The 19,025-nt window shown below is 35.6% G+C and overlaps 1 protein-coding gene across 1 annotated transcript in view; it reads right to left on the reverse strand.

Moving 5' to 3' along the window:
* ELP4 (elongator acetyltransferase complex subunit 4) overlaps positions 1-19,025 on the reverse strand; it is a 225,457-nt gene that overhangs the window by 200,323 nt on the left and 6,109 nt on the right. Inside the window, exon 2 of the mRNA XM_007181016.2 lies at positions 17,456-17,491. Within this exon, the coding sequence (XP_007181078.2) occupies positions 17,456-17,491 (36 nt within the window). The remainder of the gene's footprint in view (positions 1-17,455; positions 17,492-19,025) is intronic.

Below are 19,025 nucleotides of genomic sequence, written 5' to 3' on the forward strand. Positions count from 1 at the left end.
CCTTTTCTTACCTACTTCTTTTTTTAATAAATTTATATTATTTTTGGCTGTGTTGGGTCTTCGTTGCTGCACAGGAGCTTCTTAAATGAGTAAGGGTTTTGACTTTTTTTTTTTTTTTAACATACATATAATCCCTACTGATCTTATCTACACTCATATCTTAAATTACTATCTGTAGTAGTCATACTGCATCTTAACTCAGGACCTTTGCATAGATTACTTCACCTCTTTGGCTAGCTAATTCCCTCAAATCCTCCCAGACCCAGATTAAGTAACCCCATCTTTGGAGAAGCTTTCCTCAAGCCTGGGTGAGATGATCAGAGTGCCCTGGAGCATCCTGTTAACTCCTATACTAGCATTTAATACACATTATCGAAATTTCCCCCACTAAGCTAAAATTTCCTCATGGCATAGAGCGCATCTTACTGTTATATCGCTAGTACTGGGCACACAGTACACAGTAAATATTTGTAGAGTTAATTAAGGGAAAAACAACAAACAAAAATCTATCTTGTCTTGTAAATCAGTCAGATCTACTGTAGTTTGGCTGAAAACACATCCTATCATAGACACACACACACACACACACACACACACACACACGCACATGCTATAATACTTATCAACCCTACTTTTTCAAAGATTCCTATGGGGCAGCAAAAACTAGTGGGAGGAAGATCACCTATTGAGGGATTAGCAAAAAAAGTAAAAAATAATTCAAGCTCTTCAAGCTGAAAATCACTAATTCTGTGAAAAAATTTTGAGTTGTACAATAAGCACTTAATTAATCTATTTAATGAATCCTCATAACACTGGGCATGCAAAAATGATAATCATGTGACAGAACTGCCAAAAAGCAAATGTAGTTTTGGCCTGAATTAATAGTCTAATTCCTAGGTTGAGAGAGATGATTGTCCTATTCTATTCCATGGTACTCGACCAGACTGACAACAATATATTTCATTTGGGGATTTACACAAACTAAAGCATCTTCTGAATGGAGTGACCAGGATGGTGAAGGGACTTGAAAGCATGAGAAATGAATATTTTCCTTGAAGAAAAAGAGACCCAAGGGATGCAAGATAGCTGGCTTCAAATATTTGATGGGCTGTCATATGGAAATGGAATTACACTTGTTCATTAATGCCCCCAAGGGGTAGAATGAAGCCTAATGGATAGAAACAACAGGAACATCAATTTTTCTTTAATATCAAAGTCCAAATGAGCTGCCCTTATGATTCCACTGAGACTGGTCTCAAAGTCACCAATGACTTTCTAATTGTCTAATTTCCGGGACACTTTTAAATCTTTATCTTTTTTGTCTATTGTAGCTATTGCTATGGACAATTTTCTTTTTGGAACTACCCTCTCCCTCCCCCATTTTTAAGATACTCCTTGTTACCATTTTTCCTGTTTCTTTAGCCATTCTTTATATATGTAAGCAGTTTATATAGAGCTCTCAACTCTTTGGTATACAAATATGAAACAATTTTATTTGTTTATTTTCTGGTCACTGCTTTCAAATATGCTATGTCAAAACTTCTTTTTCTCATCTCTTAAAGATATCTAGAGTGGATTCCATGATCTTCTCACCAGTTTCAGTTATTAAAATTTGAAATAGTTAAGTTTAAAACTTTAACATTCAATGCAAAGCTTTCTCTCTCCTTCAGTGCGAACTAAGGCTTGTACCTTGAAGGTCTCAGTGCTGCAGAGGGGTTCTACAAGAAAGGAAAGTTCTAAAATACTTCTTACTCCAAGTTCTCGTTCTATTACTGGGAGAGCAGGGAAAAAGAAAAGTGGCAGAGATCAACTTACACAATTGTCTGTCTGCTTTAGGTAGAGAGATGGCCCTATCCTCACTCTGATCTGGTCTATTCAAGCCAGCTGCTTGTAGCCTACGAAGTTATGGTGATTTCCGTGTAGGTGGTAAGCATGGTTTCTGCTTCATTCTGGCCCCATCTGTCACTGAAAAACCCTTCAAAGAGGCAGAATCTCATGTTTGGCGGGGCTGGCCAGTACAGTCAAGATTACATTAAAAACAGCAAATAAGTGATTTATTGACCATTAACTATATGCTAAACATGGTGCAACACACATCTCATGCATTAGCTCATTTAATCCTTATAATAACCTTACAAATGTTATTAATCTCTGTCTTATAGGTAAGGAAACTACAGAGAATGTAAGCAGCTTGCCTATGGTGATACAGCTAGTAAATAGCAGAGCCATTATTTGAATCTAGGAAGTCTGATTCCAGAAGCTATGGTCTTAACCTCTTTCCTGGGCTTATTTTCCATTATCTATGCCTTAAACACTGATGTGCCTAGGCTTTAGATTTTGACCTGTTTTTCTTTTCACTCTAGTTGTACTGAGTCTTTTTTGGAGTCTAAGGCCACTCTAAGAAGCTGATATAAGTTTTATATGCTGGTCTAAAAATATACACAGTCCTACACACATCTGCATGTAATTTGAGGAAATTAAGAGACCCCCTAAAATTCCACCTCTGGATCCACAAGGGTCTATAAACTTGGGCATTCTAATACATGCCTATGACTTCAACTAAAACATACATTGAATAAAACATTAGTTAAATAACATTGAGGAATCCCAAATATTTTTCTCTAGCCTAAATTTAATACCCAACTATCCAACTGTCTACTAGGTAGAACTACTTGGAACAGAAAATTCATTGTGTTTAAACTGAATTCATTACTCTACCTCAATATCTGCTCATTCTCCTCCTTTCCCGACTTCACCTAATGGTACTAACTCCAAACTTTCTCCGGCCAAAAATCGTGGGATCATACTACCTCCTGTCTCTCCCTCATTTCCTACACATTATATGGCACAGAAGTAGAAATCACCACTCTTGTAAGGGTTTTGTTAAAAGAGGGAAAATATAGGGAAATGATATTTCAAATCACAGCAGTCTAAGCAAAGCTAGTTAAACATTTAGAATCTAATATACATAATGAAATGTAGAAATAGAAAAGTTAGTTTGTGTTGTTATCCTATCAAAATTTGATAGTAAATTTATGATTAAAGCCTTAAGAGCACAGTAACAAACATCACCTCATGTTTAGATTAGGGCAATGAGTATTTTTATCACTTCAAGTTTTTTACATTATTCCTGCAGTGCCTCCTTCATAGTATCTCTTCATTGCTCAAAATACTCCATGATTACATATTCCTAACCACTATAAATTGTTTTTAGCCAGGCTTTCATATCATTCATTTATTCATGCATTCATTCATTCACTGTATCCCTATATGGTTCCCATGATCACAGGGCTTACAGTCAGTCTACTGAATAAAATATGTGATCAGGGTTTTTCAATAAAGTATAAGTGTCATGAGAAGGTAAATAAAGAATACTACAGAAGTATTTATATAAGAGGAATACTACTAATTGGGCATGAGGAGAAGGAAAGCAACAGTTAAGGATGACTTTCTGGAAGAGATATTTAAGTGGAGACCTAAAAGATGATTAGGGGTTAGGAAAAGAGAAGAAAAAAGATGCAGCAAGAAAGAACTTAAGAAAAGTTCTGTAGAGAGGTGAGAGAATGGTACTTTGATGGAATTAAAAGCTTAGGGTGATAAACACAAAGCTTGAGGAAGGAGGTGAGAAGATGAGAAGAGATAAGGCTAAGGTGAATCAGCAGAAGCAAATCACTAAAGGCCTTAGAGCCCAAGTTAAGGAGCTTGCACCTTATGTTAAGATCAATAGAGAGCACAAAAATGTCCTAAGCAAGGATCATGATCAGATTTTCATATCATAAAGTTCACTCAGGCTACAGTATGAAAAAGGACTGAAGCAAGGGAACATTGGAGACAACTTAAGAAGCTGTTATAATAATTTCAGTGAGAGTTGTTGATTACGGTTTGAATTAGGGTTGTGGAAGCAATAATGGAGAGATGTAGACAGAGTTTTTCAATACATATTTAAAAGGTTGAAAACTTTCAGCATTTAATGATTAATGGGTGTGTGGAGTGTGAGAGACAAGTACATCACTCAGGTCTCCGGCATGTGTCACTTGGTAGGTTGAATAATCCAGGGATAAGAGGAAGAGGGACAGATTTAAGGAATGGGGTAGAATTTGGAGATAAGGGCAGACTGTGAGTTTAGCTCTAGACATACTGATTTTGAGGTGGGTGTAAGATATTCAAGAGAAAATGTTGAATAGGAAGTTGAATATGATCTCCTCATTTCTCTGTGTACCCTACATATGTAGCAATGCCTAGAGATTACTGATTACTTTTATAAAATGAGGTTTCTCCTGGTTATTCTAGTTATGGCAGGGACTGAGACCTCCCAGGCAAGGGTATACAGCACTAGAAGATGGAATATGATGTTAGTATTTTAAGTAGAGCCAAAGGAGTCTAAAAAAACATGAGCAGAGGGGTAGAAGGAAAACCAGAACAGAATATTATAACAGAATCCAAAGAAAGGGAGTACTTCAAGGAAAGAGTGATTAACTACATCAATTGCTGCTGAGATCAAGAAGGAAGAGGCCTGAGAAGGTAGCAGGATACAAGATCAACATACAGAAATCTGTTGCATTTCTTGACACTAACAATGAAATATCAGAAAAGGAAAGTAAAAAGCAATCCCTTTTAAAATTACATAAAAACAAACAAACAAACAAACAAAAACAAAACTGAGGAATAAACCTGACCAAGGAGGTGAAAGACCTATATGCTGAGAACTATAAAACATTGATAAAGGAAATTAAAGATGATTCAAAGAAATGGAAAGATAACCCATGTTCTTGAATTGGAAGAATTAATATTGTTAAAATGGTCATATTACTCAAAGTAATCTACAGATTTAATGAGATCCCTATCAAATTACCCATGACATTTTTCACGGAATGAGAACAAATAATCCTAAAATTTATATGGAACCATAAAAGACCAGGAATTGCCAAAGCAATCCTGAGGAAAAAGAACAAAGCTGGAGGCACAACCTTCCCAGACTTCAGACAACACTATAAAACTATAGTAATCAAAACAGCATGGTACTGGCACAAAAACAGACACATGATTCAATGGAATAGAATACAGAGCTCAGAAATAAACCCACATACCTACAGTCAATTAATCTTCAACAAAGGAGGCAAGACTATACAATGGAGAAAAGACAGTCTCTTCAGCAAGCAGTGTTGGGAAAGCTGGATAGCCCCATGTAAACCAATGAAGTTAGAACACTTCCTCACACCATACACAAAAATAAATTCAAAATGGCTTAAAGACTTAAATATAAGACATGACACCATAAGACTCCTAGAACAGAACATAGGCAAAACATTCTCTGACATAAATTGTACCAGCATTTTCTTAGGCCAGTCTCCCAAGGTAACAGAAATAAAAGCAAAAATAAACAAATGGGACCTAACCAAACTTACAAGCTTTTGCACAGCAAAGGAAACCATAAACAAAATGAAAAGACAACCTACAGGATGGGAGAAAATATTTGCACACAATGTGCCTGACAAGGGCTTAATTACAAAATATACAAACAGCTCATACAACAACAAAAAACCAAACAACCCAATTGAAAAATGGGCAGAAGACCTAAATAGACATTTCTCCAAAGACATACAGATGGTCAACAGGCACATGAAAAGATGCTCAACTTTGCTAATTATTAGAGAAATGTGCATCAAAAATACAATGAGGTAATACCTCACACTGGTCAGAATGGCCATCATTAAAAAGCCTACAAATAATAAATGGTGGAGAGGGTGTGGAGAAAAGGGGACTCTCCTACACTATTGGTAGGAATGTAAATTGGTACAGCCACTATGGAAAACAGTATGGAGGTTCCTTTAAAAACTAAAAATAGAGTTGCCATATGATCCAGCAATCCCACTCCTGGGCATATGTCCAGAGAAAACTCTCAATTCAAAAAGATGCACCCCAATGTTCACAGCAGCACTATTTACAATAGCCAAGACATGGAAGCAACCTAAATGTCCATCGACAGATGAATGGATAAAGAAGATGTAGTATAGATATACTATTGAATACTAATCAGCTATAACAAACAATGAAATAATGCCATTTGCAGCAAGAGGGATGGACCTAGAGATTATCATACTAAGTGAAGTAAGTCAGAAAGAGAAAGATAAATATCATGATATCACTCATATGTGGAATCTAAAATATGATATAAATGAACTTATTTACAAAACAGAAACAGACTCACAGACATAGAAAACAAACTTATGGTTACCAAAGGGGAAAGAGGGGGCAGGGGTAAATTAGGAGTTTGGGATTAGCAGATACAAACTACTATACATAAAATAGATAACAACCAGGTCCTACTGCATAGCACAGGGGACTATATTCAATAATCTGTAATAAACCTTAATGGAAAAAAAATATATATATATATGGACCACTGTGCTGTACACCAGAAACTAACACAACATTGTAAATCAGCTATACTTCAATAAAAAAAAGAAGAAGAAGGAATAGGACTGAGAAGTAACCTCTGGGATTAGCAATGAGAAGGTCTCCAGTGTCTCTAGCTAAGGTGGTTTCAGTGAAGTGGTAGTGCCTGAAGTAGACTGAGCAATGACTGAAACATTACTAAAACATATAAGAAGTGTTACGGATCATTCAACAGGCTTGGCTATGAAAGGGAAGAGAAAAAGCAATGATTGGAGAAGGTAGGGTTAAGGGAGTGGAATTTTTTCCTTTGAAAAACAAGTACACATAGAAAAGAGCTTAATAAATATAGTAATGATAAGAAGAGAAAAGAAAATTGCTATTTCCAGGTACATGGAAAGGTAGAAGGAGAAAAGATCTAAAGTACAGGTGAGGGATTTGCTTCAAGATGGTGGAGTACAGGAATGTGCGCTCGCTCCCTCTTGTGAGAGCACTGGAATCACAACTAACTGCTGAACAATCATTGACAGGAAGACACTGGAACTCACCAAAAAAGATACTCCACATCCAAAGACAAAGGAGAAACCACAATGAGATGGTAGGAGGGGTGCAATCACAATAAAATCAAATCCCATAACTGCTGGGTGGGTGACTCACAAACTGGAGAACACTTATACCACAGAAGTCCACCCCCTGGAGTGAAGGTTCTGAGCCCCACGTCAGGCTTCCCAACCTGGGGGTCCAGCAACGGGAGGAGGAATTCCTAGAGAATCAGACTTTGAAGGCTAGCGGGATTTGACTGCAGGACTTTGACAGGACTGGGGGAAACAGAGACTCCGCTCTTGGAGGGCACACACAAAGTAATGTGTGCATCGGGACCCAGGGGAAGGAGCAGTGACCCCAGAGGAGACTGAACCAGACCTACCTGCTAGTGTTGGAGGGTCTCCTGCAGAGGTGGGGGGCAGCTGTGGCTCACCATGGGGACAAAGATACTGGCAGCAGAAGTTCTGGGAAGTACTCTTTGGCGTGAGCTCTCCCAGAGTCCGCCATTAGCCCCACCAAAGAGCCAGGTAGGCTCCAGTGTTGGGTCGCCTCAGGCAAAACAACCAACAGGAAGGGAACCCAGCCCACCCATCAGCAGACAAGTGGATTACAGTTCTACTGAGCTCTGCCCACCAGAGCAACACCCAGCTCTGCCCACTACCAGTCCCCCCCATCAGTAAGCTTGCACAAGCCTCTTAGATAGCCTCATCCACCAGAGGGCAGACAGCAGAAGCAAGAAGAACTACAGTTCTGTAGCCTGTGCAATGAAAACCCATTCACAGAAAGACAAAATGAAAAGACAGAGGACTATGTACCAGATGAAGGAAAAAGATAAAACCCCCAAAAAACAACTAAATGAAGTGGAGATAGGAAACCTTCCAGAAAAAGAGTTCAGAATAATGATAGTGAAGACGATCCAGGACCTCAGAAAAAGAATGGAGGCAAAGATTGAGAAGATGCAAGAAATGTTTAACAAAGACCTAGAAGAATTAAAGACCAAACACCTAGAAAAATTAAAGAACAAACAGAAAGAGATGAACAAAACAATAACTGAAATGAAAAATACACTAGAAGGAATCAGTAGCAGAATAACTGAGGCAGAAGAACGGATAAGTGACCTGGAAGACAGAATGGTGGTATTCACTGCCACGGAACAGAATAAAGAATAAAGAATGAAAAGAAATTAAGACAGCTTAGGAGACCTCTGGGACAACATTAAAGGCAACAATATTCGCATTATAGGGGTCCCAGAAGGAGAAGAGAGAGAGAAAGGACCCGAGAAAATATTTGAAGAGATTATAGTCGAAAACTTCCCTAACATGGGAAAGGAAAGAGCCACCCAAGTCCAGGAAGCCACAGAGAATCCCAGGAAGGATAAACCCAAGGAGAAACATGCCGAGATACATAGTAATCAAATTGGCAAAAATTAAAGACAAAGAAAAATTATTGAAAGCAACAAGGGAAAAATGACAAATAACATACAAGGGAACTCCCATGAGGTCAACAGCTGATTTCTCAGCAGAAACTCTACAAGCCAGAAGGGAGTGGCAAGATATACTTAAAGTGATGAAAGGGAAGAACCTTCAATCAAGATTACTCTACCTGGCAAGGATCGCATTCAGATTCGACAGAGAAATCAAAAGCTTTACAGACAAGCGAAAGCTAAGAGAATTCAGCACCACCAAACCAGCTCTACAACAAATGCTAAAGGAACTTCTCTAAGTGGGAAACACAGAGAAGAAGAGGACCTACAAAAACAAACCCATAACAATTAAGAAAATGGTAATAGGAACGTACATATCAATAATTACCTTAAATGTGAATGGATTAAATACTCCAACCAAAAGACACAGGCTCACTGAATGGATACAAAAACAAGACCCATATATATGCTGTCTACAAGAGACCCACTTCAGACCTAAGGACACATACAGACTGAAAGTGAGGGGATGGAAAAAGATATTCCTTGCAAATGGAAATCAAAAGAAAGCTGGAGTAGCAATACTCATATCACATAAAATAGACTTTAAAATAAAGAATGTTACAAGAGACAAGGAAGGACACTACATAATGATCAAGGGATCAACCCAAGAAGAAGATATAACAATTATAAATATATATGCACCGAACATAGGAGCACCTCAATACATAAGGCAACTGCTAACAGCTCTAAAAGAGGAAATCGACAGTAACACAATAATAGTGGGGGACTTTAACACCTCACTTACACCAATGGACAGATCATCCAAACAGAATATTAATAAGGAAACACAAGCTTTAAATGACACAATAGACCAGATCGATTTAATTGATATCTGTAGGACATTCCATCCAAAAACAGCAGATTACACTTTCTCTTCAAGTGCACACGGAACATTCTCCAGGAGAGATCACATCTTGAGTCACAAATCAAGCCTCAGTAAATTTAAGAAAATTGAAATCATATCAAGCATCTTTTCTGACCACAACACTATGAGATTAGAAATCAATTACAGGGAAAAAAACGTAAAACACACAAACACATGGAGGCTAAACAATACGTTACTAAATAACCAAGAGATCACTGAGGAAATCAAAGAGGAAATCAAAATATACCTAGAGACAAATTACAATGAAAACATGACGATCCAAAACCTATGGGATCCAGCAAAAGCAGTTCTAAGAGGGAAGTTTATAGCAATGCAAGCCTACCTCAAGAAACAAGAAAAATCTCAAATAATCTAACCTTACACCTAAAGGAACTAGAGAAAGAAGAACAAAACCTAAAGTTAGTAGAAGGAAAGAAATCATAAGGATCAGAGCAAAAATAAATGAAATAGAAACAAAGAAAACAATAGCAAAGATCAATAAAACTAAAAGCTCATTCTTTGAGAAGATAAACAAAACTGATAAACCTTTAGCCAGACTCATCAAGAAAAAGAGGGATAGGACTCAAATTAATACAATTAGAAATGAAAAAGGAGAAGTTACAATGGATGCTGCAGAAATACAAAGCATCCTAAGAGACTACTACAAGCAACTCTATGCCAATAAAATGGACAACCTGGAAGAAATGGACAAATTCTTAGAAAGATATAACCTTCCAAGACTGAATAGGAAGAAACAGAAAATATGAACAGACCAATCACAAGTAATGAAATTGAAACTGTGATTAAAAATCTTCCAACAAACAAAAGTCCAGGACCAGATGGCTTCACAGGTGAATTCTATCAAACATTTAGAGAAGAGCTAACACCCATCCTTCTCAAACTCTTCCAAAAAATTGCAGAGGAAGCAACACTCTCAAACTCATTCTATAAGGCCACCATCACCCTGATACCAAAACCAGACAAAGATACTACAAAAAAAGAAAATTACAGACCAATATCACTGATGAATATTGATGCAAAAATCCTCAACAAAATACTAGCAAACAGAATCCAACAACACATTAAAAGGATCATACACCATGATCAAGTGGGATTTATCCCAGGGATGCAAGGATTCTTCAACATATGCAAATCAATCAATGTGATACACTATATTAACAAATTGAAGAATAAAAACCATGTGATCATCTCAATAGATGCAGAAATAGCTTTTGACAGAATTCAACACCCATTTATGATAAAAACTCTCCAGAAAGTGGGCATAGAGGGAACCTACCTCAACATAATAAAGGCCATATATGACAAACCCACAGCAAACATCATTCTCAATGGTGAAAAACTGAAAGCATTTCCTCTAAGATCAGGAACAAGACAAGGATGTTCACTCTCGCCACTATTATTCAACATAGGTTTGGAAGTCCTAGCCATGGCAATCAGAGAAGAAAAAGAAATAAAAAGAATACAAATTGGAAAAGAAGAAGTAAAACTGTCACTGTTTGCAGATGACATGATACTATACATAGAGAATCCTAAAGATGCCACCAGAAAACTACTAGAGCTAATTGAATTGGGATATTGGTATTGATATATATACACTAATATGTATAAAATAGATAACTAATAAGAACCGGCTGTATAAAAAAATAAGTAAAATAAAATTCAAGAAAAAAAAATAAAGTACCGGTGAAAGGATGATTCTCAAACAGGAGAAGGTATAACACATCTTTCCATTTGTGGATAGAGCTATGTTTTGAGGTTTGATGGTGGGAAGTTGTTTATGATGAGACTCTTACTTCTGTGTGAAATAAGTCATTCCAGAAAATGAGGGAGAAAGTGGCATTGTCTGATGTTTGAGGACCAGAGAGTTTAAAAGGCCACTGAGGTTACTGAGAATGAAAAGGAGGTGATTAGAGTTATACAAAAGCTTGTTGGCCAACGTTCAATGCCTTCTTGAGGTTGAAGATCATGATAGTCTCTAATAAACGACAGAAATAACTAGGACATCAGTATAGGCAGCAATCAGATGGTAGAGAAGGAGGAATAGCTCAAGATATAAATCTCACTCCAGAAAGAATTTTTAAGATGAGTTATCAGGTTTTAGCATAAAATGATGATTTACTGTCAGAGAAACTTGATTGCGAATCTCAGCTACTAGGTGTGTGACCCCGGGCAAGTTACTTGGCTTCTCTCAAAATTTCAATTTCATCTTCTGTAAAATATAGACATCTCATCTGATTGTTGTGAAATTAAATGATAAAATATACATCAAGGGTTTAGTGTGATGCCCAGCACACAGTAAATCCTCACTAAACGTTAAATATTTTAATAGACTATTTAATAAGTTTTAAAGATATTAGAGTATGTTTTATATGAAATAGGTGTTATAAAAGGCAAACTGGAAAGGTTTAGAAATGATAGGAATACTAGGAAATTGAGTCTATAGAGAAAAAAATAGAGAGTATTATGGAGATAAAAGAAACAGAGGAGGTAAGATCATTGGAACAACTAAATTCTTGGACAATGACCAAAGGTAACTAGGAGGTGAAACATGATGGATCTGACTGGCTATAAAGCTAAACAAACAGAAACTCCCAGGTGTCTTCTGGTGGATAAAGGGTGAAAAGTCTCATCCTTGCACACTGCAGTTTGAGGAGCTGGTATATGGGTTCTGAAGTTTCACAATTTGAATTCTACAAGTAGGTAGTTGAGAAAAAAGACTCAGGGAAAGTAGGCTAAACTTTCCCTTTGACTAGTCCTAAATTAATACTCTCTCCTTTAGAAGGGCTCTTGCCTCTTTATTACAGGAGCATACCCTGCTGGTAGTCTCTCTTATGCATCTGTTTATACAGTTTACATATGAATACTTTTCTCCCTTCATCTCCCCTCAACTTCTGCCCATATTTTGATTCAATTTAAGCCTTTTCCATACCTCTTGCACCTGCACAAACATCTGCACATTATATATGTATTGTTCAGAGTTATTCCACATGCAACCGACATCCAGTTTAAGTTCATCAGGGACAAAAACCAAGATTCATGCTGCCTAACAGTGTTAAACACATAGTAGGCACTTAAATGTCTCAGGACAAAAGGTCAGGTGGTTTTTTTCTAAAGAACTGTACTGATATCAGTATGTCTTATTTCAGTCTTCCAACAAGTTTTACTACTATAAAATAAATTAAGGAGCATACAAAATATAATAATATAAAACAGCAATTGGCAAGCTTTTTCTTAAAAGAGTCAGAGTAAATATGTGAACCATACAGTCTCTGTTGAAACTACTTAACTATGCTCTTGTAGCACAAAAGAAGCCATAAACAACGTGCAAATAAATAGAGCATGGTTGTATTCCAATATCTTTATAGATAAATCGCCAGCCAGCAGGTTGTAGTTTGCTAAGTCATGTACCATAAGGAAAATGCTTAGAATTTATTACGTGTTGTAAAAGGAAAACATGGCTCAGCAAATTCAAGAAGTTTGAAGACAACTGATGAGAAAATACTATACTATCCTTTGAGAGATATATTGGGAGCGCTTGGTTTTTGCTATTATATGAAATAATAACAAATTAAATCTATGAAAAGTATGACATTCTAAGGTGATCCCCATGATCCTGTTTCCTGGTATATGTCTTCGTGTAATCTCTTCTCTTTGAAGATGGGTGGAACCTGTGACTTGCCTTTAACCCAAAGTATATGGCAAAGGTGATGGGACATCATTTCTGTTACATAAAACTGTAACATCTGTCTTGTTGAGAGACATTCTTCCTTACTGGTCTTGAAGAAATAAGATGCTGGTTGTGAGAGAGTGCTTCTGGCTGACAGCAAGGAACTGAATGCTGTCAACCACCGTGTGAGCTTGGAAGCAGATCCTTCCTTTCTCTGCCAAACCTTCAGTGAGAACCCAGCCCTGACTGACACCTTGACTGTCCGCTTGCAGAGGACCCAGCTAAGCTGTGCCTGGACTCCTGACCCACAGAAATTGTGAGATGATAAATGTGTCTTCTTTTTAAGCTATTAAGTTTATGTTAATATTGTCACACAGCAATAGGTAACTAATACAGAAGTACACTTATAGCTGGTTGTAATTAATTGTTTAAAAGCATATTATTTTTCTCCTACTTCTAGATCTAAAATTATATAATTAACCTAAGAGATTAAATTAAAAATAATGCTTTCATAAATGTCACATAACTTGTATTTCAATTACCGACTTCTATTAAATCTTTTTGATGCTCGATAGCTTCACATATAGACCAAGATCCTTTATGTAAAAAGAAGCTGTGTGAACTTTAAATATTTATGCCATCCTTTCACTTTTGATACCTTTCAGGTGTTCCATATTTACCCGTGTACCAGACTGTCAGAAAGCGATTTAAACATAAAACATCTCAAAACCTATTCCAGTACTGAAGGATGAAACATGTTTTAAGAAAACTCTATCTTTGATTTTCAAAGTAAATGTAGGAGCCCCTTAGTTCTTCAATCTATTCCTCAGAGAAGGGCATTTTAAGTATACATATTCATTTATTTTGTTGCATTCCGAAGGTCTAAAGTAGACCTACCATGGGTTTTCTGGCAGTGCTCACTGTCTCCAGTTTCCATAGTTACATTGCTTCTGAACCGTAAATCCACTACTCTGTTACCCCACACTCATGTGCATGTACACACTGAGACACAGAGTTGCCTTGGTAAATGAGAGAATGGTAAAAATGTTCACAGTCTGTAGTAAAAACTTATTAATGCAAATCATCTTCAGGCTTTAATTTTCTCTCACTTGTGGAATAAAAAAATCTTTGAGTGATGAGCAGTATAGTAATGGCCTAAGCTCCTAACCACTGACCTTAAATCTCCATATTTGGTTTGTATTTTGGACTATTCATCCATTTCTTAAGGCAGAATTCATCTGTTGTACAAGCTGTATTGACCAGGAAACGGAGAAAAGTAGAAAACCTAGTAGATAAGATTCCTTCTGCAAATCTAATCTTTCAAAGAAATGTAAAAATGCTTCCAAATTTTGTTTTAAGATTTCCTAGAGAAAACAAGCTAACAGATAATAAAACTAAGTTTACTTAAGTTATACATATTTTTAAAAATCTTATACACTTAGAAGAAGTTGATAGTAGGGCATAAATAATAATGAGACGATTAAAAATATTAGCTTTATGGAAAGACCAGACTATAAAGGCAAGGCCTTTGCTTTATACTTGTTATATTATTTTATGCAATTATTAATTCAACAAATAGTTATTGAATACCTAGTTTAATACTTGGTGAATTGATATTTCATCAAAGGCAGACCCTTTTTTTTTATCTGTCACTGTGCTTTAGTTATTCTTATTTGATTTTTCCTTATTATATATTGTCAAAATATCTCCTTAGCTAGATCACCAAGTTCATTAGACATGTGTTGTTTCCGCATAACTGCCGACATCAACGCTAAGCTTTCTGTCACTATGTAACAAGGATTCTCTTCCTCCAGCTTTCAGTAACATGGACCTTCTTCCTTTTCATCCTCATTGGCAGTGTCCTCAAAGTACAGAGTTCTACTAATGATCTGTTTACAGTGATTTAGGCTTTTTCTAATGTGTTCCTCAAAATCGTTCCAGCCCTTGCCCACTGCCTGGTTCTAAAGCCACTCCCATATTTTTATTTTATATTTGTTATGGAAGCACTCACTTTTTTTTTTTATAAAATTATTTATTTATTTTTGGCTGTGATGGGTCTTCGTTTCTGTGCGAGGGCTCTCTCTAGTTGCGGCAAGCGGGGGCCGCTCTTCATCGCGGTGCGCGGGCCTCTCACTATCGCGGCCTCTCTTGTTGCGGAGCACAGGCTCCAGACGCACAGGCTCAGTAGTTGCAGCTCACGGGCCTAGTTGCTCCGCGGCATGTGGGATCTTCCCAGACCAGGGCTCGAACCCGTGTCCCCTCCATTGGCAGGCAGATTCTCAACCACTGCGCCACCAGGGAAGCCCCAGCACTCACTTTTAAAACACCAAAATCTGTTATGAAATAACATTTTCAATGTTTGCAGAAGATGATTGCCTACTTAGAAAATTCAAGTGAATCTACAAACAATTCAAAAGTTGCTGGTTATAAGATGGATATACAAAAGTCAATAGCGGTCCCTTGTACAGCTACAATCAACAATAAAGTGTAGTAATAATAAACACATCTATTATGGTATTAACTTATGTTGTAATTATTTACTTTACTTATGTCTCCTCCTTAAGGGAAGAGAGTAACTCATTTATATTTGTAACCCCAATATCTAGCATGCACCTAGGTGCTCAACGAACATTTTTTGAATGAATTATCAGTCGTCATTGGATTCTTAGTATCATTCACACATACTTCCCCTGGAGAAAAGAATAAAAATTTAGCTGGATATTTTTTAAACCATTATAATAATCTCCAGATTTTTGTTCATCAAAGAGAAAAGTCCCAGGTTCAAATCATGAAATGCCATTCTTCACTTTTCTCCTATTTGGACTGGTAAAGATTAAAATGTTTGATAATGCGCATTGTTGTTAAGGGTAAGGGTAACCTAATATTCTTATAACAGTTGATTGAAGTATAAGGTAGCATAACCTCTTGGCAGAGCAATCTAATATCTAATACAATTTAACATGCTTCTATCAAGTAAGCCTATATCTTGGAATTTATTCTATAGATACTATATACTTATATGTGTATGCAGACCTTATATATAAGACTTGTACAATAGAATTGTTAGTAACAGAAAATAATGAGTTAAACTTATCAGTAGAGAATGATTTAAGTAAATTGTGGCATAACCATACAATAAAATCCTATTCAGTTGTCGAGAAGAATGAGGTATATCTATATGAATGCACATGGACTGATCTCTAACATGTATTAAGCAGAAAAAGCAAGGTGCTGAATGCTCCCATGTATATTAGTTATGTTGAAATATTTGGGTGGGAAACCCAGGACAATATTGTCCCTGGGTATGGGGAGTGAGGAACTGAAAGGACAGTGCAATTTTTCTACATGTCCTTTTATATTTTCTGTATTTATATACTTATATCAAAACTGTGAATTATTTTTTCCCAAAATTCCTTCAATCATTCTTTACTTACTAAAAGGTAAATTTAAAAAATGCAACTGACATGACCATTTTTAGAATTTAAGCATAGGTCACACTAAATTTGGAGTATTGTATTCAGTTCTAGGCACAGTTAAAGAGACAATGTCAGACCAAAAGGTGCGACACGAGAACAACCAGGAGAGTGAGGAGTGTGAAACCAGTTTAAGAAACTATATCTATTTAGTTTGGAGAAGATTTGAGGTGATTAAATAGTTATTTTCAAATATTTTAAGAGTGTCATGTGAAAAAGTATCAGAGGACAAAACTAGGAACAACAAACTTGTTACAGGCATACAAATTGAACATTAATATACAGAACTTTCTAATAAATCATACATTTTCAATAACAAAGCATTGCTTTGTAAAGTAGTGAGCCCTTTAAACTAGATAATCTGTATTCAAATGGTGTTTGATATCTGTCAAGGATTATGGAAAAGTGATTTGTGGCCAAATGGGAGCTTTGATTATATAACTGACAAGGTTTATTTCAATTCCAAGATTCTATGATCTAAACTTAAAAAAAAGCTAAGTAGGGCTATGTATGTGTATTTAACTAAGAACCAATGAAGCTTTAAAGATGAACAAAGATGTGATTTATCAGTTTGTTACTTTTCTTTCAATTAGAAGACAATTATGATAAAAATCTGTGATATATACAATGGGCTTATGTGTACATCAACTTATCAAATGAATCACTGTAATAATCCCACTCTAAGTACTGAGATTCTCCAAAAAATCTATTGGCATTAATTTTAGTTTTTTTAAAACAAATGGAGGGCGAAGCACTGTGAACATTTTTAAATTATAAGAGCTACATTTTCATATATATATTTTCCTAATTCATTTCAAGTTCAGATCAACATTTTAATTTAAATTAGAACTTAAGGCAATTCCTCTTTAATTTACCTTAGCTCTTGTATAATTTAACTTAACTCTTGTAGAGTGTTAAATACTTAATTTCAGAATAGGCAAACCCATAAAATCATTATGCACAACAGAAAACTGTGATTGGGAAGAGCAAAGTATGTATGCTATACTGACCAATTAGAAGAACTGTTCCAACGGCCAAACCTCCACCTGGAAATAAAACAAAACCAAGAAGAAAATTAATCTACCTTTTCACATTATCTTTAGCATAAAAGTTAGGCATTAGCAAGGACAGGTACTTCAATAACTTTAAAATTGCAGTTAAAAACAACATTTTAATTACCTTTGCAATACTTTGCTTAAGGTGCTATTATGAAATAATTACCTATTATGTGTAATTATACACTACACATTACAATTACTTTCATAATATACTGTACTAGCCTCCTTTCTCCTGTGTTAGGACCATGCAGCATTCAACATAACCGGTTAAGCATTCCATAAATGTTATATTTAGCACTTGCTAATAAATTAGCTCAATAGCTGAGACCTAAATGTGCACAGTAACTTAACTACAACAGAAGTACAACATAGAAAAGAAAGGTTATTATAATAGAAATTCCACTTTAATATTTATTCTCAAATTTAATAAGCCTTGGAAAAAAAAAACCCTGATAATTAAAACGAATTCTTTTTCCATTATTAATAATATACACAAAGTCAGGACATACTCTAAATATTTTTGTCATTTCAAACAAAAAAGGCACAATCACCACAATCACAAAACACATTTTCAATTTTACTAGAAAATGTTATTTTAAATATCTGAATTAGGGTAATATGATCATAAACATATAACTCAAAGTTTATTAAAAATCAATTTAAAATCAAGTTTTAGGAAACTAGAACAACATCAGAAAGATAAAGACATTCAACCATTTGACTCCTGATATTTTGTTTGTAAAACCACTTGTAAAAGTATTACTATGTATAATTAATGTTGCAAACGCTAACAAATTCACTTAAAAATTTAAGAATGTGTACACAAAGAATGAAATGTACTTAAAGTATAATTAATTTAAAAAGAAACTAAAAATTGTTGGACAGTTGAAGACAATATTACTAGGGTTTTGTTTGTTTGCACAAAACGGTGAAACATTTAGAATAACAATAAAGAACTTTTCCCCAAAAAAGTTTGTAGTGGCGAACACTATATAGAAAAACTTAGTATGAAAAATTCATTTGATAGTGCTTATTTTTTGCCTTGCAAATAAGCGTAAATAACTGTTATGTTTCAAAGAATTTGAAATTTGGTAACATGCATGCACACAGAATACAATCCAACATTTGGGGACTTTATAAACAAAACATTCCAAATTGTTAGAAAACAATTTTTAAAAAAATGAAACCAATATATTTATATATTTTTAAGTGGATTTTTTATAGAATCAAATGTGTATTTTAATTTCACATTGAGGTAAGTTCCTTCATTTTAGCATTTAAAGCCACATCAGACTACACAGGATAACCCCAAATGTTGGTCAAACTAAAAGATTAACATAAACTGAAATACGTGTGATGATAATAACCATTAAGGATCAGAGCAAATTTTCTTTGGGACAAGATTAGACTAAATATTTAATTTTATAGTTTGTGCTACATATAGACCACTACTAACTTCTTAATCCATTTTAAACACTTCAAATCACACTTTCCAACTCCTTACTTCACTATTTTCCCTTAC

This window comes from Balaenoptera acutorostrata, chromosome 9 (assembly GCF_949987535.1).
Source record: "Balaenoptera acutorostrata chromosome 9, mBalAcu1.1, whole genome shotgun sequence".
Classification (NCBI taxonomy): domain Eukaryota; kingdom Metazoa; phylum Chordata; class Mammalia; order Artiodactyla; family Balaenopteridae; genus Balaenoptera; species Balaenoptera acutorostrata.